General features: G+C 39.6%; 1 protein-coding gene across 1 annotated transcript in view; it reads right to left on the reverse strand.

The window, feature by feature from the left end:
- Positions 1-732: 732 nt before the first annotated feature.
- The window catches only part of rad51 (RAD51 recombinase), an 86,223-nt gene continuing 62,611 nt past the window's right edge, over positions 733-24,344 (reverse strand). The window contains exons 5-10 of the mRNA XM_060828312.1: positions 22,395-22,486; positions 21,546-21,640; positions 12,238-12,351; positions 7,841-7,970; positions 6,273-6,394; positions 733-1,673 (exon numbers count right to left, since the gene is read on the reverse strand). Coding sequence (XP_060684295.1) covers positions 1,550-1,673; positions 6,273-6,394; positions 7,841-7,970; positions 12,238-12,351; positions 21,546-21,640; positions 22,395-22,486 — 677 coding nt within the window. The 3' untranslated portion in view covers positions 733-1,549. The remainder of the gene's footprint in view (positions 1,674-6,272; positions 6,395-7,840; positions 7,971-12,237; positions 12,352-21,545; positions 21,641-22,394; positions 22,487-24,344) is intronic.

Genomic DNA, 24,344 nt, shown 5'->3' on the forward strand with positions numbered 1-24,344 from the left:
AACCTATTAGAGAGTCACAGAGATGTACAGGATGGAAACAGACCCTTTGGTCCAACTTGTCCATGCCGATCAGATATCCCAACCCAATCTAGTCCCACCTGCCAGCACCGCACTCATATCCCTCCAAACCCTTCCCATTCATATACCCATCCAAATGCCTCTTAAATGTTGCAATTGTATCAGCCTCCACCACTTCCTCTGGCAGCTCATTCCACACAGGTACCACCCTCTGCATGAAAAAGTTGCCCCTTAGGTCTCTTTTATATCTTTCCCCTCTCACCCTAAACCCTCTAGCCCTCTAGTTCTGGACTCCCCGACCCCAGGGAAAAGACTTTGCCTATTTATCCTATCCATGTCACTCATAATTTTGTAAACCTCTATAAGGTCACCCCTCAGCCTCTGACACTCCAGGGAAAACAGCCCCAGCCTGTTAGGCCTCTGTCTATAGCTCAAATCTTCCAACCCTGGCAACATCCTTTTCAATCTTTTCTGAACCCTTACAAGTTTCACAACAACTTTCAGGCTTCAAGTTCTGTGTGAGCACACTTGCATTGTTGGCTGTCCAACTGAGCATGCCAATTGCCAAACAAGACCTCTCCTCTCCAGGAAACATACTTGAATGGACATTTGATATATTAATGTTGATTTAGCTAATAATACTCACCCATTAACAATTAAAAAAACAAAAATGTAGAGATTTAATTGAAATGTGTCAAAATAGTTTATTTTTATGAATTTTAAGTTTTCCATCATTACCAAAAATGATTTTTTATTAGCCTTGCCTCAAAAAGCAAAACAGGCACCATGTGTAGGATGCACAAAGAAACAAAAGCATTATAAGTTCTTCTGCCAAACTATTACTCAGTTTAAAACATTTATCCACCAGGTGTATATATTTCTATACCCTCTACAGTTCTTGTTACTTAAAACAAACCAAAGAAACAAAACCAAAAAGGGAATATACTATCTGACAAACCTTGGGCAGCATAGATAGGTTCAACGACCTTCTATCAGAAGGGGACATGAGCCATTTGCTACAGTTGTTGCACGGTTCATCGCCAAAAGGGTACTTTCCATCTAAAAAGGCTCTGAACTCAAAAGTAACGTGGCATGTACTGCCAGTTTGTGTTCAACAGGTTTCCAGTTTGTTACAATGACCTCAACAGAGGTAATCCAGACAGCATAGTTTCAAACTGCTGTCACTGGAACTGCAGCATGCAAATCTGGAAATAATTTATTTCAAACATGTAATGAATCTCGATTCAATGTTGTGTTCTCTGCCCACTCATCTTAGCAAAACATTATGAACATGGGGTCATAATAAATCATCCTCCCTATGGCCCCAATTTTAATATTAGATCTGCCTGAAAAAAAAATCAGATAGTGATTAAGTATGGCTTTATTCCCTGAAGGTGAAAGCTGTCCAAGTTCAAATTGCTTACGTCAATCAGGATAATGAGGAGCCTACGTATAACATTACTGATTGACCTGAGGACACTTGTTTGCTGTTAGTTGCTTCCAACATAGGACTTGGAAGGTCCAGTCACATTTAGTCTTTAGCATCCCCAACCCCATCAGAATTGATAGCAAACATAGCCTCAGCCTCCGGCAAGCAGGGAGAGTCATAAATTTTACAGATCCGGGTTTCACCTCGTCCTTTCCTCAGATACAATCTGAAAAAGAAAGAAAGGTAAGATAGGCAATGTGTAATTAACAGTCAGATGTCATAACTACATTTTTGGTCACTTATAAGTAAATTGGAAATGCCTTATTGCCATATTGCATTCCCCACTAAAATGTTCTTAGTACTTCAGGAAAGCAGCTTAAAAGCCTTTCCTTACAGCTCAATTAGTTAATTCTTTCAGCAGGTGAGCCATAATTGTTCAATTTCTGACAAATGTTGCAGTGGTTCTCAGAGAAACAGCTACAACTGGACTCACTCATGTAGATTTGGAGAAACAATCAGCAAAAGCTGCTGCCCATCATCAAGAAATCTCTACTGGAAATTCACAACTGGATTTAGCTTGAGGACAGAGTCAACTTTCATGGTAAGCTGATCAGTCAACGCCTCAACATTCAATCATCATTGAAATAGCGATTATGACAAAAAAGCTCATTCCAGAAAGAAAGTGAATGGTTAAAAAGGTGGAAGGAAAGAAGAATCTGGCTGAAAAAAAAAGTCGTCCTCAAATTGGATGGTGAAGCAGTGAAACTGATTTCTTTTAACGTCAGATTGCAGTATCTTAAGGGAATTCAAAATCCCCAGGTACATTGACTTTAGTATAGAAAAGGCTCAAGGGATGTGTGTGCGCGCGCATGCACGTATGTGCATGTGTCAGAAGACACTTGTTCCAGAGAACAGTCAAAGGCAAATGATAACCTTTTCACCAATAATGTGGCAAAGGGGACTAGAAAAATAGCAAAGTTAGAGGACTAAGAGAATCAGAGTTATAAAACTAAAGAAAGTTGTACAATTAGGGTCAGAAACTTGGAGAAGAAATTGAAATGTTGCTTGAGAGAATGGGATGAAATGTAGGCCAATGGACAGTCTAAAGTTGAGCTGAGTTGTGCAGGTTACATTCCAGACAATATCCTTTCAGAACTTCTGGAATTTACAAAGGGTAGGAGGATAAGAGCCAGCAAAGATGCATTAGAAAAGGAGAGTCAGTCCAGAGAGTATGAGTAAGTGTCTGGTTGGTGGATGGATTTTGATGAGTGGAAGGAAACATTTACTGCAGAGTTGGAAATAAGCAGTCTTTGTAATGAAGTGGATATAGGGCTTGAAGTTCAGTTCAAAGTTTCAACTTTACATGGTCTGGCTTAATCTGATGGGAGTCAGGAAATAAGTGATGCCAGTCACAAAGCAATAATGATTGAATCTTCATATTTTCTCCAGTGTATTATCAGGTCTTCAGCAGACACTTCATTACATGTGACGAAGTCAATTAATTCAGATTTCCTAATGTTTAGTTGGAGGAAGCTGTGATTCATCAAATAACTTAGGTATTAGTGTAACATCATGGATGCAGTCAAGGGGAAGGAATGGAGCAGCAGGACTGGGTATTATTAGTACACATGAAAACAATCCTGTGCCATCTAATTGATATCGTCAATCGGAAAGAGACAGTGGTTGATTTAGTATGAGCAAGAAACTTGAATCACCAGCAAAGGTGTTCTATCAAAGGTAATAGATGGCACATAGGAAAGCCTCAGTGACATCAAGGATTTGAAAATGGAAGGGAAAGAAGAGTTTAAAGGAATAGTTTAAAGGATCAACAGAACATAACTGGATGTCACATGATCCTTATTTGCATTCCATAACAAATACAGTACTCTATTTACTAAAACATGACATTTAAAACAGTTTCACATAGCAGGTTCAAATTACAAGGTATGGTGAAGTAGCAATAAGCTAATTGTTTTTCAGAGAACATCACCCATTGCTGTTCTAAACACAGCTGAATTTTCACTGGGAATCTCACTTCATTGCAGAAAATGTGACAGTTCAATAATAACTTTATATGGTACACTCCGGGTAATTAGTTTCAGATTGGCAATTAAATAGCTGGAGCAAAGATTAAATTACTCTAATGTGGTTACCAGATTGCATTTCCCAAAAGAATTATTTTTAAAACTAAGGACTAAAATACATTTCAGCCAAACTCCTGCAAGAAAGTAAATACAAGTAATAAAGAGGTGATATGATGAAATGCATCTGGTCACAATTCCAGTTGGTTATCGGATCAAGAGAACATTTAACATGCATGAAGGATTTTATATTTCTATTGCATTTAAAGCAGCATAAGGAATGGAGGAGAGAAAGAAGCAGAAGAAAGAAAGATGCAATAAAATTAGCATGTACAACTAATCACAGGCTAGGTTTCTTTAAAAGGTGGACAATAAGCATTTCAAAACAATAAAAGCAGCAGGTTGCAAACAAAGTGACTTGTACGGTTTCTTAGCTAGTTACGGGAATAGCGGATAACACTAGAGAGTCCAACAAATTTTAGTATATGTTCTATTTCTGTAAACAATTTTTTTTCACCTCATCATGAAATACCTCACATGCATTTGCAGAAAATTTGCTTGAGTTCAATACCACCTTGTCATTAATGTGTGTTCCTTAGACTAGTCATATTCAGCCATGACAATGCAGGTCAAGTCAAAGATAACCAGTGTTTTCAAACCTGTGCATGATCTGTTAGATCTACTTCTGTAATGGTTTTAGTAAGGGGAGGTCATGCCTGACAAACCTACTGGAATTTTTTGAAGAGGTAACAAGTAGGTTAGACCAGGGAAACCCAGTGGATGTGGTCTATCTAGACTTTCAAAAGGCCTTTGATAAGGTGCCACACGGGAGGCTGCTGAGCAAGGTGAGAGCCCATGGTGTTCGAGGTGAGCTGCTGGGATGGATTGAGGATTGGCTGTTTAACAGAAGGCAGAGAGTTGGGATAAAAGGTTCTTTTTCAGAATGGCAGCCGGTACGAGCGGTGTCCCGCAGGGTTCAGTGTTGGGGCCACAGCTATTCGCATTATGTATTAATGATTTGGATGAGGGGACTGGGGGCATTCTAGCGAAGTTTGCCGATGATACGAAGTTAGGTGAACAGGCAGGTAGTACTGAGGAAGTGGGGAGGCTACAGAAGGATCTAGACAGGTTGGGAGAGTGGTCCAGGAAATGGCTGATGGAATTTAACGTGAGCAAGTGCGAGGTCTTGCACTTTGGCAAAAAGAATAAAAGCATAGACTACTTTCTAAATGGTGAGAAAATTAGTAAAGCCAAAGTACAAAGGGATCTGGAAGTGCTAGTCGAGGATTCTCTAAAGGTAAACATGCAGGTTGAGTCCGTGATTAAGAAAGCGAATGCAATGTTGTCTTTTATCTCAAGAGGGTTGGAATATAAAAACAGAGATGTGCTATTGAGATTTTATAAAGCTCTGGTTAGGCCCCATTTGGAGTACAGTGTCCAGTTTTGGTCCCCACACCTCAGGAAGGACATACTGGCACTGGAACGCGTCCAGTGGAGATTCACACGGATGATCCCTGGAATGGCAGGTCTAACATATGAGGAACGGCTGAGGATCCGGGGATTGTATTCGTTGGAGTTTAGAAGATTGAGGGGAGACTTAATAGAGACGTACAAGATAATACATGGCTCGGAAAGGATGGACGCTAGGAAATTGTTTCCGTTAGGCGAGGAGACTAGGACCCGTGGACACAGCCTTAGAATTAGAGGGGGTCAATTCAGAACAGAAATGCGGAGACATTTCTTCAGCCAGAGAGTGGTGGGCCTGTGGAATTCATTGCCACAGAGTGCAGTGGAGGCCGGGACACTAAATGTCTTCAAGGCCGAGATTGATAGATTCTTGTTGTCTCGAGGAATTAAGGGCTACGGGGAGAACGCTGGTAAGTGGAGTTGAAATGCCCATCAGCCATGATTGAATGGCGGGCGGAGTGGACTCGATGGGCCGAATGGCCTTACTTCCACTCCAATGTCTTATGGTAATTCCAACTATATTACAAAATAAGATATATAATTTGCTTTTTGCTATTAGCCTTCCCTATTCTATGGAGACATGTTCTATAGTTTGATAAAACATTTTTTAAGAGGAATTCCTCAAGTTCCCAGCTCAACTAATATCCAGCAATTATAAAACAATTGATGATGTATTATCTTTTTGATGAATAAATTATCTATGTCTGGCATCAAGGCTCATGTATGAACACAAGAACAAAATAAAATGCCAATGGTCACTCAAAGCTGCTCTGCCAATGGGATTGATCTGCTCCTTGCCACAACCCAATTATCTCACCTATTCCCATAACACTCAATTACACTGTTAAAAAAATCTCTATCTCAGCCTTGAATATACTCAATGACAGCCTCCAGCATGAAAAATGCTCACGTTGATACGGTGTCAATTTGTGATTGTCATCCATTAAATTACATGGCACTAAGACAGTTAAGCTTACAACTATGGAGGGGTCACAGTTGGAAAAGATTGTTAAATTATTCTCAAGTAATTGAAACAAATAATTTAAAGTACAAGGTAACAGTCTCAAACAATTTGGACTTTGTAGATTGCACTCCAGTTGCAAAGCAAACTTGAAATCAGTTGGTTAAACTCTATCTAGAAATTTGTGAAACTTCAACTGTTAAACTTGTATCACTCAGCTTTGCTCAATTACATTTGTCTGCCCATCTACCCAGGATACACAAAAGAAAACAAAATTTTTGTCCTGCATGATTACCATCTTTTAATTCCATCTTACCTTGTTGTTGATGCATGAGCAATAATGTTTCCACCAATTGGCTTTTTTGGATCAGCAGCAAACATTGCTGCCCCATCAACCTGAGCCACAACCTGGTTAGTTATTACCACAGCTACCCCAAACTAGAAGAAAAATAAGTGCAAGATGTTAGGATGTGATGGACACTCCTCCAATTTCAATACATTACAGAAATCTCAATTCTTCTCTTTTAGTTTCCCTGTCCCTTTTGGATCCACTTCCTACACACAAAGGAGAAATTTACATTTCAGAAAGCCAATGTAAACAAGGGCTTTGCCGGAAAAGCTAAGAATACAAAGTTGCAAAATCCTATGGAACAGACCCAGTATCAGTAAGAACCAATAAAGTGATAACTGATTCAAACACTGCAAACATAATACAAAACTGACCCACTGACTGAATGCACCTGAAGTGCTGACAGGCATATTCAACTTTCAGTGGAAACACTTGCAGTATTGTGACAATCTCTACAAAGCACGTAACATGAAGCTGTATTGCAAAACTCTACATTCAAATGCACGTGTTCAAATCTGTTAATTTTCAGGGTTTTTGATCAAATATATACAAATAAAATAAAAAATATAAATGAATGCAAGTGCAAATGCTGTGAAAAATCTGAAGTGAAAATAGAAAATGCTGGAAACTCTAAGCGGGTGAGGTAACAACTGTAAAGAAAGAAATACAGTTAATGTTAAGTTGAAACGCTAGAACCAGTTCAGAAAAGAAATTGAGCAGAATCATTAACTCTGTTTCTTTCATCACAGGTGCTGCCTGATCTGATGAGGAATTTCAACATATTGTGTTTCAATAAAAACCATAATTAGCATTTTGCAATGTTAGCAACAAACTTCCTTGTGTACATCCTAATAATAGTCCTCTATTTCAATAAGAAAATAGGATGACTTAATAAAGACAAAATATGCATTGGACAGGAAGTCAGTGATGAAAATCAACTGTCAAAGTAAGCAGAAGAGCAAGTTATAGGGAGCTGTTCAAACATGTAATTCTTTACCATAGGGTTTAGTGAAGAAAAGATTATATCACATGGAAGTGGAGAAGTACGTAAAACATTGGAAAACACAAGGGTACAGTTAGACCACAGGATTAGTTACATTGGTTTACGAATGAGCTCCAGGCATACAAGATTGATCAAATAGCCCAGCTGTGCTATGAATGTTTATCATTCTAGACAACACTACTGGACGTTTGTCCCTAACTATTTGGTATACAAAAAGAATTTGAGAATAAGGTGGACAGTAAGCATTTTGAAAGCTGGATTTTTTTTTGAGTATTTAGATCCCACTTATTAAGAACATCAGATTCCCACAAGTTACCACAACACAAAATGTTAGCAATCTTCTTAATTGACTCCCAAATCAAAATAATATTATTCTATATTTATCTTGTCTTACGTTACCTCAGATATTTCTTACAAGTCTCCTCTATCATGTTTCCCACAAAATGACTGGCCGAATTCCTCTTAACCTTGGTCCACAAATAGAATTCAGAATTAATATTAAAAATGTCAATACATATTGTAGATGACTTACCTCATCTGCTAGTCGCAGCAACATTCGGAGAAATCGTGCAAGATGCATCTGCCTAGCTGATAATTCACCCCGCCCAGAATAGTCGGTCCTGTACAAGGCTGTTGCACTGTCCACAATTAACAATGCATATCTACAAGTTGGAAATATGACTTTAAAAAACACTGCATTCAAACTATTGCAGAGTTCTCAACAATGTGAGGACAGAAGTACTTGGGGAAAAGCTATTAGTCTCCATCAAAATTCATATTGAGCGTTCTTTCATTCAACTACATATTGATTGCACGACTTATCCCTCCACTATCTGGTCACAAAATTAATCCAAAAATTAATTCATCCCTTGAGTAAGAGAGTATGGTATTAAATTATTTGGAGGCTTCATTGTGTGATTCTATCCTCACATCATTGTACAACTGTTATACCTATCAGGGTATTCTAGCCAGTTGGTTTGCCTCTATTACTATTTTACTTTTGATTTATTTGCAATTATCTCTCAACTTCATTAAAAAGGATCATAGGTCATCTCTTGCAGTTGACACTTTACTCACCCTGTTTGACACTTTTCATCACCTGCAAAGACTGTCAACATTCCACTCACACTGTCTGTACTTATTTTTTGACACTCTGGAATTATCTTGCCACTATTGCTCTGCATATATAAATTGTGTGCCTGTGCAGTTCCCACCACTTTACCTGACGAAGGAGCAGCGCTTTGAAAGCTTGCGATTTCAAATAAACCTGTGAGCTATAACCTGATTTTGAGAGACTTTGTCCACCCCAGTCCAACACCCGCAACTCCACATCATCACTAGAAAAGTAGTATTAAACCAACTAATGGGGTTGAAGGTAGATGAGTTCCCTTACCCTGATAGCTTGCATCCTAAGATCCTAAAAGTAGAGATTGTGTATAAAGTAGAGATAGTTTGTAATTTACTAAAAACCCTTGTATTATGGGGAAGTACCAGCGGATTGGAAAACTGCCAATATGACACCTCTAATCAAAAAAGAGGTAACTACGCCAATTAGCCCAATATCTATTTTTGGAAAAGTATTGGAATCTATTATTAAGAAGTAATAGCAGAACATTTGGAAAATCATAATCTCATCAAGCAGAGTCAGCATGGCTTCATAAAAAGGAAATTGCATCTGACTAATTTATTTGAGAAGTCTGACCTGGAGTGGATAGAAGAGAACCAGTGGTTGTGTTGTGTTAAGACTGCCAGAAACCATATGATAAGTTAAGTCCTAAGATAAGAACCCATGGTATTTAAGGGAGTATATTGGTTTGGATAGAGAATTGGCTCATAGGCAGAGAACAGTGAGTGGGGATAGGGGGTATTTTGAGGTTGGCAACCTGTAGCTATTGGGGTTCCACAGGGATCAGAGCTGGGACCTCAGTTGTTTACAATATATATTAATAACTTGGAAAGAAGTGAATATACTGCAGCCAAATTTACAAATGACATAAAGATAGGTGGAAAGGCAGTTTTTCAGAGGAATACAAATGGTTTACAGAGAAAAATTGACAAGTGAAATAAGGGAACAAAAACTTGACAACTGGAGTATAATGTGGGAAAATGTGAAGCTGCTCATTTTGGAAGGGAGAACAAAAGAACAGAATATCATTTAAATGGAGAAAAACTGAATACAACTGCAACACAAAGAGATTGGGGGAGATACTTGTGCACAAAACACAAAGCTAGTACATGGATGCAGCAGTTAATCAGGAAGGCTAATGGGATGTTGGCCATTATTTCAAGGGCATTGTGAAATAGAACATAAGAACTCGGAGCAGGGATAAGCCATCTGGCCTTTTGAGCCTGTTCTGCCATTCAATAAGATCATGGCTGATCTTTTCATGGCCTCAACTCCACTTACCCGCCCTCTCATTGTAATCCTTCATTCCTTTATTGTTTAAAAAAAAACTATCTTAGCCTTAAAAACATTTACTGAAGTAGCTTCAACTACTGCACTGGGCAGGGAATTTCATAGATACTCAACCCTCTGGGTGAAGAAATTCCCTCTCAATTCAGTTCTAAATCTGCTTTGCTCTGCCAAGCACCCTAGTGTCATCTGCAACTTTGACACACTACATATAGATCTGAAAATATGTGTTGCTGATGAAGGGCTTATGCCTGAAACATCGAATTTCCTGTTCCTTGGATGCTGCCTGACCTGCTGCACTTTTCCAGCAACACATTTTCAGCTCTGATCTCCAGCATCTGCAGACCTCACTTTTTCCTCGAAGACACTACATATAGATCTCAATTCCAAATCATCTATGTAAATTGTGAATAATTGAAGTCGGGGAGCTTTCCGCAATTGCTCAAGGAGCTCGGGAGACAGTATCTGGATTACTGCGAGCAGTTTTGATCCCTTTATTTAAGGAAAGATATCATTTCACTGCAGGCAGCTCAGAGAAATTTCACGAGGATAATCTCTAGTATGATGGAACCACCTTACAAACAATGGCTAAACAGGATGGAACTCTACTCATTGGAGTTTAGAAGAAGGAAGATTACCTCATTGAAACATATAGGATTTTTAAGCAGCTTGACAGTACATGCTCCAATAAGGTTTCCTCTCATGGGAGTGTCTAGGACCAGAGGAGCATATTCTCAGAATTAAGGGGGACCGATTTAAGACGGAGATGGGGAAAATTTTCTTCTCGCAGAAGTTTGAGCATCTTTGCAACTCCTTGCCATGAAGAACTGGGGAGGTAGAGTTCCTGTGTATATTTAAGGCTGAAATTGACAGATACTTGATCTGTAGGGGAATTAAGGGTTATTGGGTAAGAACAGGAAAGTGATTTGCGAGAAATATTGGACAAACCATGATCTCAGTGAATGGTGAAGTAAGTTCGAAGAGCGAAACAGCCTACTCCTTTTTCTAATTCCTGCTGACTTAAGTACAAAAGGAATATAGAAGAGGTTAATTAAATGGATCTTGTAAAAGCCTTTTAATGAAGTGCCATGTTAGAGACTAACGTAGAGGCAGAGGACAGTGGCCAAATAGATGGTTAGTTGGCTCCAAAAACAAAGTAGACAGTGAAAATAAAGGTAGTTAGCCAGAGTAGCATATGTTGGGAAAGGGCATTCCACAAGGACCACGTTCACAACTTATATTTAAATTTTGGACTTTAGAACTAAAATCATAAATGCTACATTTGTGGATGACACCAACTTATGGAATAGTCAATGTTGAGGAGTGCAAAAATTATAGGATCATATTAATAAGCTTGCAGATTAGGCTAATAATTGGCAAATTATGTTCAACACAGAATAATGTGTGATAATACACTTTGTTAGAGAGTAGGGAAGTCACATTACTCAGAAGATACAAGTCTAAGTATGATAAAGGAACAAAGGAGTCTCTGAAAACAAATACATCAATCACGACAAATTGGACCAAAGGGTAGCAAGGCCATAGAAAAAGCAAACCTAGCAGTAAGTATTGTTTCGAAAGGGATAGAGTTGGAAAACAGGGAAGATATGCTGAGTAACCTTGGTTTGTTTACACAAGCACTGTTTATAGCTCTGCTTACCATATGAAATGGATAGAGACACACTGGAGAAGGTGCAGAGAAAATTTACAAGGACAATAGTAGAACTGCATGTGCATTAAAAAAATGGCAAACTGAGAATCTGTTCTTAGGAAAAGGTTAAGGAATGGTCTACCAGGTCTTTAAAATCATGGAAGATTTTGGGAGAATGGACACAGAAAATGTTACATCTGAGAGAGAGAGCAAAATACAAAATAAATCACCAAGAAATTCAGAAACTGTAACTTGCTACCACAGTGCTTGTTTGAAGAAAATATTACTGATTATTTATAGATTACTTAAGACAAGTATTTGAATGAGAAGGAACAGTTGTGATGGCAGATTTAAATTAGAAAAGATGGGAGGAGATTAAATGGAGGATAAACACCTACACAGACATATCGGACTGAATGGTCTGCTACCGTACCAAGTATCCTATATAACGGTGCATTAGGCAGGGGTAAATATAAGGTCGGGTGGGTTGTTCTTTGGAGGATCGGTGTGGTCTTGTTGGGCCGAAGGGCCTGTTTCCATACTGTAGGGAATCTAATCTAATCTAACCATAAGCACATTTAATTTGATGGAGGCAATTAAGCTTTGTGCTAACTAAGCATAAAAATAGTTTTTTTGCATAAAGAGATTTAAATGCCTGATCCATGAATTGAATATTTTAATATTCCCACCTTTTCCTAATAAAATGCGACTCTCCATGTGCATTTGCACAACAGCTACTTTTATACAATTAGGTCAAGATTACTGTGGAGTCATAAAAACAAACTGAAATTATGAAGTGAATTCTAATGTGGTAGTTTAAAGTTTGATCAATCCTACTATAAACACTCACTAAACAAATCAGTACCTGGATTCTGTCATCATGGCAGATGCTTGATATAACAACTGGGTCTGATGATCAGTGTTGAAAGCTCGAGCATATGCAACATTGTCAAGCACGTCACTTCCAGAAAGATTATATCTAGAAAATATAAGCAAAGCTTCTTTGAATCATAAAAAGCATTGACAACATTATCTCAAAATATGCATCATTAAATTGTTAAATTTGCAAATTACAAAATCTGGCATTATAGTCATGTGCTTTCTGTCTATGAAGATTCAAAAGAGCTTCCAAAGATTTATCAGTTACCTCACATCAAAGCTTTTAGAAGAGCAAGTGTAGGCAAAGTAATGGAAAGGGTACTGAGGGATAGGATTTATGAGTATCTGGAAAGTCACTGCTTGATTAGGGACAGCCAGCACGGATTTGTGAGCGGTAGGTCTTACCTTACAAGTCTTATTGAATTCTTTGAGGAGGTGACCAAGCATGTGGATGAGGGTAGAGCAGTAGATGTAGTGTACATGGATTTTAGTAAGGCATTTGATAAGGTTCCCCATGGTAGGTTTATGCGGAAAGTCAGGAGGCATGGGATAGTGGGAAATTTGGCCAGTTGGATAGAGAACTGGCTAACCGGTCAAAGTCAGAGAGTGGTAGTAGATGGTAAATATTCAGCCTGGAGCCCAGTTACGAGTGGAGTTCCGCAGGGATCAGTTCTGGGTCCTCTGCTGTTTGTAATTTTCATTAATGGCTTGGAAGAGGGAGTCGAAGGATGGGTCAGTAAATTTGCAGATGATACAAAAGATAGGTGGAGTTGTGGATAGTGAGGAGGGCTGTTGTCAGTTGCAAAGGGACTTAGATATGATGCAGAGCTGGGCTGAGGAGTGGCAGATGGAATTCAACCCCGTCAAGTGTGAGGTTGTCCATTTTGGAAGGACAAATAAGAATGCAGAATACAGGGTTAACGGTAGGGTTCTTAGTAAGGTGGAGGAGCAGATGGATCTTGGAGTCTATGTCCATAGCTCTTTGAAATTTGCCACTCAGGTGGATAGAGCTTGTAAGAAGGTCTATGGTGTATTAGCGTTCATTAGCAGAGGGATTGAATTCAAGAGTCGTGAGGTGATGTTGCAGCAGTACAGGACCTTGGTAAGGCCACATTTCGAGTACTGTGTGCAATTCTGGTCGCCTCACTTTAGGAAAGATGTGGAAGCTTTGGAGAGGGTGCAGAGGAGATTTACCAGGCTGTTGCCTGGAATGGAGAATAGGTCGTACGAGGATAGGTTGAGAGTTTCTCATTGGAATGGCGAAGAATATGGGGAGACTTGATAGAGGTTTATAAGATGATCAGGGGAATAGATAGAGTAGACAGTCAGAGACTTTTTCCTTGGGTACAACAGTGTTACAAGGGGACATAAATTTAATGTGAAAGGTATAGGGTGGATGTCAGGGGTAGGTTCTTTACCCAGAGAGTAGTGGGGGCATGGAATGCGCTGCCTGTGGGAGTGGCAGAGTCAGAATCATTGGCGACCTTTAAGCGGCAATTGGATAGGTACATGGATAGGTGTACATGATGTTCGGCACAACATCGTGGGCCGAAGGGCCTGTTCTGTGCTGTATTGTTCTATCTATGTTCTATATTTTTAGATATAGCTCATCTTCATTAATATTCTGCAAGACGTGATTTTGTAATATTCACACCAATTACTTAGTAGATAAATCCCAGTGGCTTTTTTTCTAAATTCAATTTCAATCAATATTCAAAGATTGAAAAAAAACCTCAAGTTCTTGAGGCTTCCTCCTTCAAAAGTAACACATAATCTGCAAACTACCCAAATATATTTAAACTGCATCTTTTCAATTCATTTTCTCCTTCCTATTTTAACTACTTAGAATGTCTGCTCCCTAAAGCCCATATTAGTGTTCAATTAGCAGAGGACTGGGTGAACTTCTTTGTATTGTCCACATTTATAACATTGCAATGTTCTCAAACAGTGAATATAACCTCCGTTCTTCAAGGAATCACTGTTGGACTGCCACTGACAAGAACGGTGCCATAACAGTGGAAAGGTATACTTAAATAGCTTCATTATTAATGTGGACATAGAAACCTATGATAGGATTACAAATAGGGATAGAACGCGTGACTTTTAAATTGGACTGAATTACATAGGCATAACTCTAATGCTTCTTTTGAATACAGATTTGAAAAGCCGCATTATACATTTTTTAAAAAAGGCATCTGAAACATGGTAAATTAGAAATGGAATTGCAAAATCGTTGCAGCACAAAGGTAGCTGTTTTGCAGAATGGGATAGAAGTAAATGGGAAATTTCCAGAATTTTAGCTTCTGGTTTTCATTAATGCTGGGCTTACCTAAGCAAATCTCTTCATGAAGTCAGAAGTCTTCTACTGCAGAGTTAATGTTATTACTAATTATTTCAGCATCAATTTGTGAAAACATAAATCTTTAACAACAATAGTCAGGGCAGACGGACTGAAATTTATTGATTTCATGCTGCTCAGAGAAAAACATTTACAATTCACCACTTTTTCATATTGTAGCCAAAATTCAATGAATGAATTGCTGTCTGAATTATTAGCATTGAGGAGTGAGAGGAGAGATGCGAAGGAGAGTTTGGCAATAGAGAGCAACATTTCCCCTGAGCTGTGCGGATATAAGGCTATGCAGCAATTGGAAAAGGGCCATGCAGGGGAAAAAAAAAAGACCACAAGCAAGAAGAAATCCTTTAGGTTGTGTTGTGTAGGACCTTAGCAGTCTCAAAGGAATGCAAGAAACAGGCCACATACAGATAAAAGGAGGTTCAAGAGTGGAAGTATGTATGTGGTGGGAGGAGGATGAGGATGAGGATGAGGAGGATATTGAAGTGGGGAGCAAGAGAGAACTAGAAATCTGTTTCAGATATGAATGCCATAAATTTTGCTTTTTGCTGTCATTGACCTCATGTCCACAAATATGTCATGTGATTTCAGGTTCTCCTTTAACTGTACAAATATTCAACAATTGCAATAACACTCCCTGCGTACAATTGAAAGGTACATGAAATGTGAATATTACTGAGAAAAAAAACAGATTTCAGTCGATTCACTCATTAAACTCTTAACTCCGATAAAAGATGTTGTTAGATATCAAAATTCCTTGGCTACAAAGTGGAAAACTGAAAGGTCATATCTTTAGTCAACAGCTCACTCATATACATTCTGACTTGCTCTGTTATTTTAAGCACTGGTATAGTTCAAGAAAAAAAATGCCTAAATTCTGATTCAAAGAACAAAGAAAATTGACAGCTCAAGAACAGGCCCTTAGGCCCTCCAAGCCTGAGCTGATCCAAATCCACTGACTAAACCTATCACCCAAATCCTCAGGATCGCTCTGTTCCCCACTTACTCATGCATCTGTCCAGATGTACCTTAAATGAATCTACCGTGCCTGCCTCTACTACCTCATTATTGATTCACAACCCTCATTATTATATTAACCCCGAAATAAAAATTTGAGGTGTGTGTACAAGCCAAAGTTAGAGAATTCAAGGAAACAAAAATACAGTCCTCTCTCCCTTTTGAAACCTCTTACAGGGCTTGTCCTAAGCAGGACAGACAAGAAAAATCTCACCACAAAATATAGCTTAGTCAAGACTTTAAAGTACAGTCCAACAATCCAAATGACAAAGTTAAAATAATGCAACAATATAAAATCTTAGCAATGCGTCCAGATATAGTCACCCTTGCAACTTTACCCTATTTTCCATGCAAATTTCCAAAACCCAACCTCCAGTAATTTGTTGGTTCATGGGAAATGGGTGTCAATGGCGAGGCCAAAAGTTATTGCCCATTATTAATTGTCTGTGAAAATCCACCTTTTTGACAACTGTGTTTGTACCAGAGCATTCCAGAGGTCGGTAAAGAATCAATCACATGATTGAATGTCTGGATTCACATTTAGATCTGATCAGGAAAGGAGGCCAGAATTTCTTCCTGAATTACATTAGTGAACTAGATGAGGTTTTTTTCTGCAATCAAATAGTTTCAAGATTGCTGCTGCTAATGCTAGCTTTTAGTCTAGATGTACTTAACTAATTGAATCTAAATTATCCAGCTAGAATGGTGGTATTTGAATGCATCTATGAATCATTAATCCAGGCATCTGGATCATGAATGTGGTAAAATAATCACTCTGCGATCATACCCAATTGGAAAAAGCAACTCTGGAAAGGGCAGAGAATCCATATTTTGGGGGAGGAGAAGGTGGTAGGAGGCATTAAATATTTATTACCAAGAACATTTCCTCTAAGCTGCAGGCAGTCCAAGGTTCCAAACGTTGCAGCCACAAATGAAGGTCAGAGGCCCACTCAACCAAAAAGATAATTAGTGGGAACACGGATCATCATGAGTGGCTCATTAGTGCCACTGCCACAAAAGTGGCAGAGTTTTAAAGGACATAACCGCCAGCAGAAACTGCAACAAGTTGTGGGGGAACCAAAAAGGAAATAAATAGCTTGAATTAATCCTCAACAACTATCATATTCGCACCTGTCCATAACAGTATTAGCTGGACCGAATAGCGTACAATCCTTGTGGCGATGGAAGTCCTGTATTAACATTGAGAAACTTTCCACAGTGCTAGACTTGTGCTTAAATGGTAAAGATTCCAAACAAGTCTTACAATTCAAAACTGAGCATACGCAAAGTACTGTGGCCATCAGAAGCAGAAAGATTGCATTCAACTATATTCTGTAAATTCATGGCCCAATATATTTCCCAGTCTATCATTAACATCAAGCCAGGGAATCAACTCTAATTCAAACAGTGCAACAGGCAGACCGATAAATGAAGTATTAACCTTTGTTATGCTACTACACAGGTCCAGGAGTGTGGTGCTGGAAAAGCACAGCAGGTCAGGCAGCATCCGAGGAGCAGAAGAATCAACGTTTTGGGCATAAGCCCTTCATCAGGAGTGGATGACATGGGGGGGTGCAGTGAGAAAGAGACTCCCTGAGAGCCTTGCAAAGAGAGGAGAAGAACTTCTTCAAGGTAGGCATCCTTGGAAGAGGCTTCTCAGTCGGGTTAAAATCAACTAAAAGAAAGTGAGGACTGCAGATGTTGGAGATCAGATCCGCAGTGCAGGGAAATTGACATTTCAGACATAAGCCCTTCATCAGGCTTCCTAATGAAGTGCTCACACCTGAAATGTCGATTCTCCTGCTCCTCGGATGCTGCCTGACCTGCTGTGCTTTTCCAGTGTGCCACACTCTCGACTCTGATTCTAGCATCTGCAGTCCTCACTTTGGTTTGTAAGTAGTCCTGTGTGGTCAGACAAACAGTGGAAAACAGTTTGCAATAGTCAAAGTTAATGAACCCCATAACGAATGGATCAAATCTTAGCTCTGCACCCTGCTACATTCAGTTGGAAATGGCATGGCAAATTAAAACCAACAGGAGGTAGTGACTCCAGAAATAACCATCCCCATGGGCAGCCCATTAAGTCAGTGTAAAAGAACCTTCTCACCTAGGTACCCAGCTACCTAAATGTCAGTCTTCAGTAAATTTAATTCACTCCACCCAATATCAAGAAATGGTGGAATGCACTAAATATTGCCAAGACTATGGACCTTAACATTCTGGCTATAGCACTAAAGACTTGTGCTGTGGAACTACATATGCGCCTAGCCAAACTAATCTAGTACAGATTTGTGTCCTGGCTGCAAATAGTAGGACAAATAAAACCAGCCAATTCCCATCCCATCCCATGTGCAACTCATCAACAAACAGATGGAAGGTGTTGTCAACAGCATAACCAAGTGGTTCTTGCTCAGCTATAATTGGGTCACTAACGATCAGGCTGAGTTCTGCCACGGCTACTCAACTACTGACCGCATTACAGACATGAACAAAAAGGTGACCATCCTCGGGTGTAATAGTGATTGCTCTTGAGATCAAGATGCCATCTCACCAGGTGTGGCAACAAGGAGCAGCAGCACAACTGACGGCAATAGGAATCCAGGAAAACGCTCCACTAATTGCACTTACAACTAGCACAAAGGAAATAGCTGCGGCAGTTGAACTTCAATCATCAATCATTTCAGCCCCAGAACATCACTGCACGGGTTCTTCAGGGTAGATAGATCACATTAACCTGTTCACAGATATATGTCTGGAGCAGGTGGAACTTTAACCTGGGCCTCCTAGTTCATAGGTAGGAACTATGCCACTCTACCACAAATCTTGGATATTGTCCTAGTCCAAACATCTTCAGCAGAAGGTTACCTTGATATAATGGGATCATGATCATATGGGCTAATGGGCTGAGGAGTGGCAGATGAAATTTAATTTAGATAAATGCAAGGTGCTGCATTTTGGAGCAGGACTTATACACTTAATGATAAGGTCCCAGGGAGTGTTCCTGAACAAAGAGTTTCTTGACAGTAGAGTCGTAGGTATATCGGACAGTGAAAGTGGCTTTTGGTATGCTTCCTTTTATTGGTCAAAGTACTGAGTACAGGAGTTGGGAGGACATGTTGCAGCTGTACAGAACATTGGTTAGGTCATGTTTGGAATATTGCGTGCAATTCTGGTCTCCTTCCTGTTGGAAGAATATTGAGAGACATGAAAGGGCTCAGTAAGGATTTACAAGGATGTTGCTGGAGTTGGAGGATTTGAGCTATAGGAAAATATTGAACAGGCTGGGGCCATTTTCCCTGGAGCTTCAGAGGCAGAAGGGTGACCTTAAACAAGTTTCTAAAATCATGAGGGGCATGGATAGGCTAAATAGACAAGGTCTTTCCCCTGAGGTGGGGGAGTCCAGAACTAGAAAGCATAGGTTTAGGATGAGAGAAGAAAGATATAAAAGGGACCTGAGGGGCAATGTTCTCACACAGAAGGTGGTGTGTGTATGGAATGAGTTGCCAGAGGAAGTGAATGAGGCTGGTACAATTACAGCATTTGAAAGGCATCTGGGCAGGTATATGAATAGGAAGGGTTTAGAGGGATATGGGTCAAGTGCTGGCAAATGGGACTAGATTAGGTTAGGATATCTGGTTGGCATGGATGAGTTGGACCAAAGGATCTGCTCCCATGCTATATATCACTATGAGCCTACGCAGCATCAATGATGCCTCCCACCACCATAAGGTCAGATTTGGGGATGTTCACTGATGATTGCATTATATTCAGCACCATTTGCAACTCTTCAAATACTGAAGCACGGTATGCCCATGTGGAGCAGGACCAAGACAACATGAAGTCTTGATCTCATAAGTAGCAAGTAATGTTCGTGCCACATGAAGTGCAAGATAATGATCATCTCTGAAAGACAGTTTAGGCATCTTCTCTTGACATCCAATAGCATCCAGACCCCCGCACAAGCAGCATTCCAAAGATTACTATTGACTATAAACTGTACTGGAACTGCAACATAAATGCTGTAGCTACAAGAGCAGGCCAAAGGCCCTACTCTCCTCAAAAGCTGTCCATCTACAAGTCAAACTTGTATTTGAATACTTTACACTTGCCAAATGCAGCAAAATCAAAACAAACTAGATTGGCATCATGAAGGATAAAACAGCCCAGTCCACCAGCAGCACACAGTGCACACCATTTTAAAGATCCACTGCAGCAATGTGTCAAGAGCACTTGCCAAACCCATGGCTTCTACCACCTCGAAGGACAAGGATAAGTATTGTAAAGGAACTCTACCACCTGCAAGTTCTTCTTCAAGCCACACAATATCCTGGCTTGGAACTATATTTCTATTCCTTCACTTTCACTGGGTCAAAATCCTGGAACTCATTTCCTAACAGCACAGAGTATGTTTAAGCGTTATGAACTCCAGCATCTTAAGAAGGCAAGCTCACCATTCATTTTGAGGGCAGTTAGAGATGGAAAATGAATTGCTAGCTTTGCCAGCTACACCTACATTCCACAAATGAAGTGTACACCCAACAGTCAAATCAAATTTGTTGTCAATAAAATTTTGACAAATTTTCTCTTCTTGCCCAAATACAACAATGAATGTCTTGCTTAGACAGCAATGTTATACCTTCAAAACAAGAATTCTCTGTTTTCAAATCATATCCTCAATCCTCTTGACTATTAAAGCTAAGCACCTTTACCATGCCAAGATCCAAGACCATGCCTACAATCAGCTCCATGCAGAGCTCCTGTTTGAGTCAGATTCTCTTTCTGAATCCTCTTGTTCCATGATCACCAGCATCCTCTGTGAAGAGGAGTTGCCTGTCTAAACCTCTGTAGTACTGTGCAGGTTCCATTTCTCTTCTCAATAGTCCATCTCTATCTTGAATGGTACTCATTTTATCCATTTGACTACATACCTAGAAGTGGCTTCTGACAATAATCTAATATAATAACCACAAGAGTATACACAAAATTCAACCTGTGTTCCTCCCTTCATTTCATTTGCAGAGATCAGACCCTGCATGGATGCTGGTAATATTCAGTTCGTCCTCTTCACTTGAATTATTAAAATGCCTGACACCAAGTTGCAGACAGATGAGATAGAACATTCTCAAATTTAACACTGGGTAAACCAAATCAATTTTAATCATCTGCAATTAAAAACTATGTACCAGTAGGCTACCTGCACCTAACCTCACCAGTAGCTTTTCAGCTTTAACCAGCTGATTTTGTTCAATGAAGTTGAGCTTCAACTATCAAGTGATCCATCAAGTCTACTTAATACAAAATTGCTGGCCTTTATCACAAGTGCAACACTTATTATTCAATACCTGAAAACTGACAGCCTCAAAACCCTCAATCCCTCCTCAATCTACAACTAGCAGAAAAATAAATCATTCATTCCTTTCCTGTAGAAAAAAAATGCCAATTTACTGATCATCTATTGTCAGCTTCTCCTGGATCTTTGTCCTCCAACATGTGGATTCAAATTAATGTTTTTTGCTAACGAATCCCTTCATAAATCCAGTACAGTATTTTAACTCCATTCAATTTATGTTCTTCACATTAACCTGTTCACAGATATATGTCTGGAGCAGGTGGAACTTTAACCTGGGCCTCTGACCTTTGCTTTTAGTGCTCCCCTGCGGGCCCATCAGGGATGGAGTTTTCAATGTTCTTAGCCCCAACTGGCAAAGTGTGTTGAGATAGGGCAACTATTTAGTTCCAGTGCACTCAAAAGTCTAAAGTACGGCAGAGATGGTAAGTAATGAGGACAAATAGTCTTGAAACTACTATTATCTAATAAGGAATGTGGGGAAAACAAAGCACAGTTAGAGACAATTAACTTTTAAAATACAGTCTAATGACTGCTTGAAAATCCATTGAAATAAATACAATGCATTACAAACCTTTCAGCAACAGCAAGAAGGCGTTCTGGGCGAAAAGTTCCTTCAGTGTCAATATACATAGCTTTTCCCTCTCCGCCGCCACGGTCAATAGGTAGCTGTAAGTCAAAGAAAGTTTCAACAAAATATTTGCCCTTTTACCATCAGTAGGTTTCATCTTCTCGTAACGGCCTTTAAATAAGAACCATTTTGTTTCACTACAATGACTTCTGATGCTGAACAGCTACCACTGCCATGAGATAACAGTGACCCCATATGCAGTGGGAGCAGCACAAGGCATGTGCATTTTTTCATCCAACTATCAAAACAATGTTAATTGGATTATGGCACAGGCGGAATTCTTCTAATAGGTCGCATAATTATAAGCAGGTTCAAAAGAAATTGCCAAGTGGCATAAGTTACTTCCCCAGAGCAAAATAAACACATACAGTAGATACTCAAGCTCGGGATGCCACCGGCAGAAAGGAAAGGATAGATGTTAGTTAACTGTTCATGAAAAACAAAATCAGACAGAATTGCTGGTGCAGTCCAGGGAAGCAGGCGGTAACTTCAATAGGCAGGTGTTAAAAATCTCACAACACCAGGTTATAGTCCAACACGTTTATTTGGAAGCATTAGCTTTTGGAGCGCTGCTCCTTTATCAGGTGGTTGAGACTTCGGAGCAGCGCTCCAAAAGCTAATGTTCCAAATAAACCTGTTGGACCATAACCTGGTGTTGTATGATTTTTAACTCTGTACACCCCAGTCCAACACAGGCACCTCCAAATCATCAACAGACAGACTAAGTGAAAAATTCAGTGATTGAACTAATGTGATCAAATGAGGATAAAATAATTGGGAAAAATACACTACCTGACACGTTACTGCCAACGTGTGACAGAGTTGGGTCTTCCCAGTCCGAAACTCTCCAAACATCTCAGTGATTGAACCAGTCTCAATTCCACCTGAAACATCAAGAGCAAATTATGTCTCAGTACAATATGGTCAGGGTCTTTATCCAGGAAAAAACAAAAGCATATTAGTTTCTGATTAAAGTAAAGCAGGTACATACGCTTAAATGAAAACAGAATGTGGTGGAGAAACTCAGCAGGTCTGGCAGCATCTGAGGAGAGAGGAACAACAGTGAATGTTTCAAGTCTCGTATAACTTTTCTTCTGAAGAAAAGTTGCACTGGACTCGAAACTTAATGGTTTTTCTCTTTCTGTACAGAAGCTGCCAAACCCGCTGAGTTTCTCCAGCACATTGCTTATTTCAGCCCAGCATCAGCAGTATTTTGCTTTTAATTACATACACTAAATGCTGGCTACACAAAACCTGAAGCAATCCTAAAACTGATATTTTTTAGAATGTGCTCGGAGTCATGTTTTTCATTAATTAAAGTCAACTTCAACATATTTTCAGTGAAGTACTGCATGATGTTAGATTGTTGTCTCTTTCGCCAGTGTCTATCCTCATGCTCCAACTAACTCTTGACACCACACAACCCTGACCAGTCTGAACCACTCAACCTAAAATCTGGCAAAATTTTATTAAAACATTTAAATAGGGAAAATAATCTTTGACAAACTCGAGCTTGTTTGAGGATGTTACTTCTCATACAAAGACAATCCAGTGAAAGTAGTATATGTAGATTTTCAGATGGCTGTTAAGGCCCCATGAGGATAGGAAATAAAATTAGTGCACTGTGGTTGAGGGGAATATGCTATAGATTGAGAAGTATTTAAGAGACAGAAAGTATGGACTAAGAATAAATAGAACGTTACCAGGATCGTAGACCTAGAATTCCTACAGAATGGAAGCAGGGCATTTGGCCAGAGTACACACCAACTTTCTGAACAGCATTCCACCCTGCTACCCTACCCTACCCTGAATTTCCCCTTAATCTGCACATCCTTGGATTGCCTGTTTTTTTTTTATGTGGGGGAGGTGGGGGGGTGGGGGAAGAGAAGAAAGAGAATTGGACCACCTGCAGGAAACCCACATAGACATGGGGGGAACGTGCAAACTCCACACAGTCACTCAAAGCTGGAATCAAACCTGGGTCCCTGACACTATAATGTGCCACAAGAATCAATGCACAACCACACACAATCAATTTATTGAAACGATTTGGATATGGTAATCGTATGAAACATTTTCAAATTTGCAGATGACAATAAACTATGTCGGAAGCAACTTTAGGGGGAAACGAGGACGTATTAAGACGACTTAGGGGAGACTAAGTGGATGGACTAATTCATAGCTACTTATTCAGTTGTACAAAACCTTTGTGAGCTCTCACTTGGAATGTTGCATACAGCTTTGGTCCCTTGATCTGAGAAAGGATGTATATACCATAGAGGGACTGCAATTAAGCTGACTAGATTAATTACAGGGATGGTAGGACTGTCTTCTGGGGAGACTGGGTCTGTGTTTCACAGAATCTTGGGGAACAAGGTGTCACCTCATCAAAACATACAAAATTATTATAAGGCATTCTTTATAGCATGAACGTAGATAAGCTGCATCTCCTGGCTGGTAAATCTAAAACCAAGCGACAACCTCAGGATAAGGGATAGGTCATTTAAGACCAAAAGAAAGAGGAATTTCCTCACTTGGATGATGGTAATTCTTGCAAATTCTCTATTCCCATAGGGTTGCAGTAGCTCGATCATCAAGTATGTTCAAACCCAGAAATTACGGGATTTCTGGAGACTAATGGTATCAACAGATGTGGTGATAATACAGGAGAGTGGCATTCAGGTAAATGCTTGCCCATACTTTAATTTAATGGTGAACAAGGCTCAATGAGCAGAATGGCCT

This window comes from Hemiscyllium ocellatum, chromosome 8 (genome assembly GCF_020745735.1).
Source record: "Hemiscyllium ocellatum isolate sHemOce1 chromosome 8, sHemOce1.pat.X.cur, whole genome shotgun sequence".
Classification (NCBI taxonomy): domain Eukaryota; kingdom Metazoa; phylum Chordata; class Chondrichthyes; order Orectolobiformes; family Hemiscylliidae; genus Hemiscyllium; species Hemiscyllium ocellatum.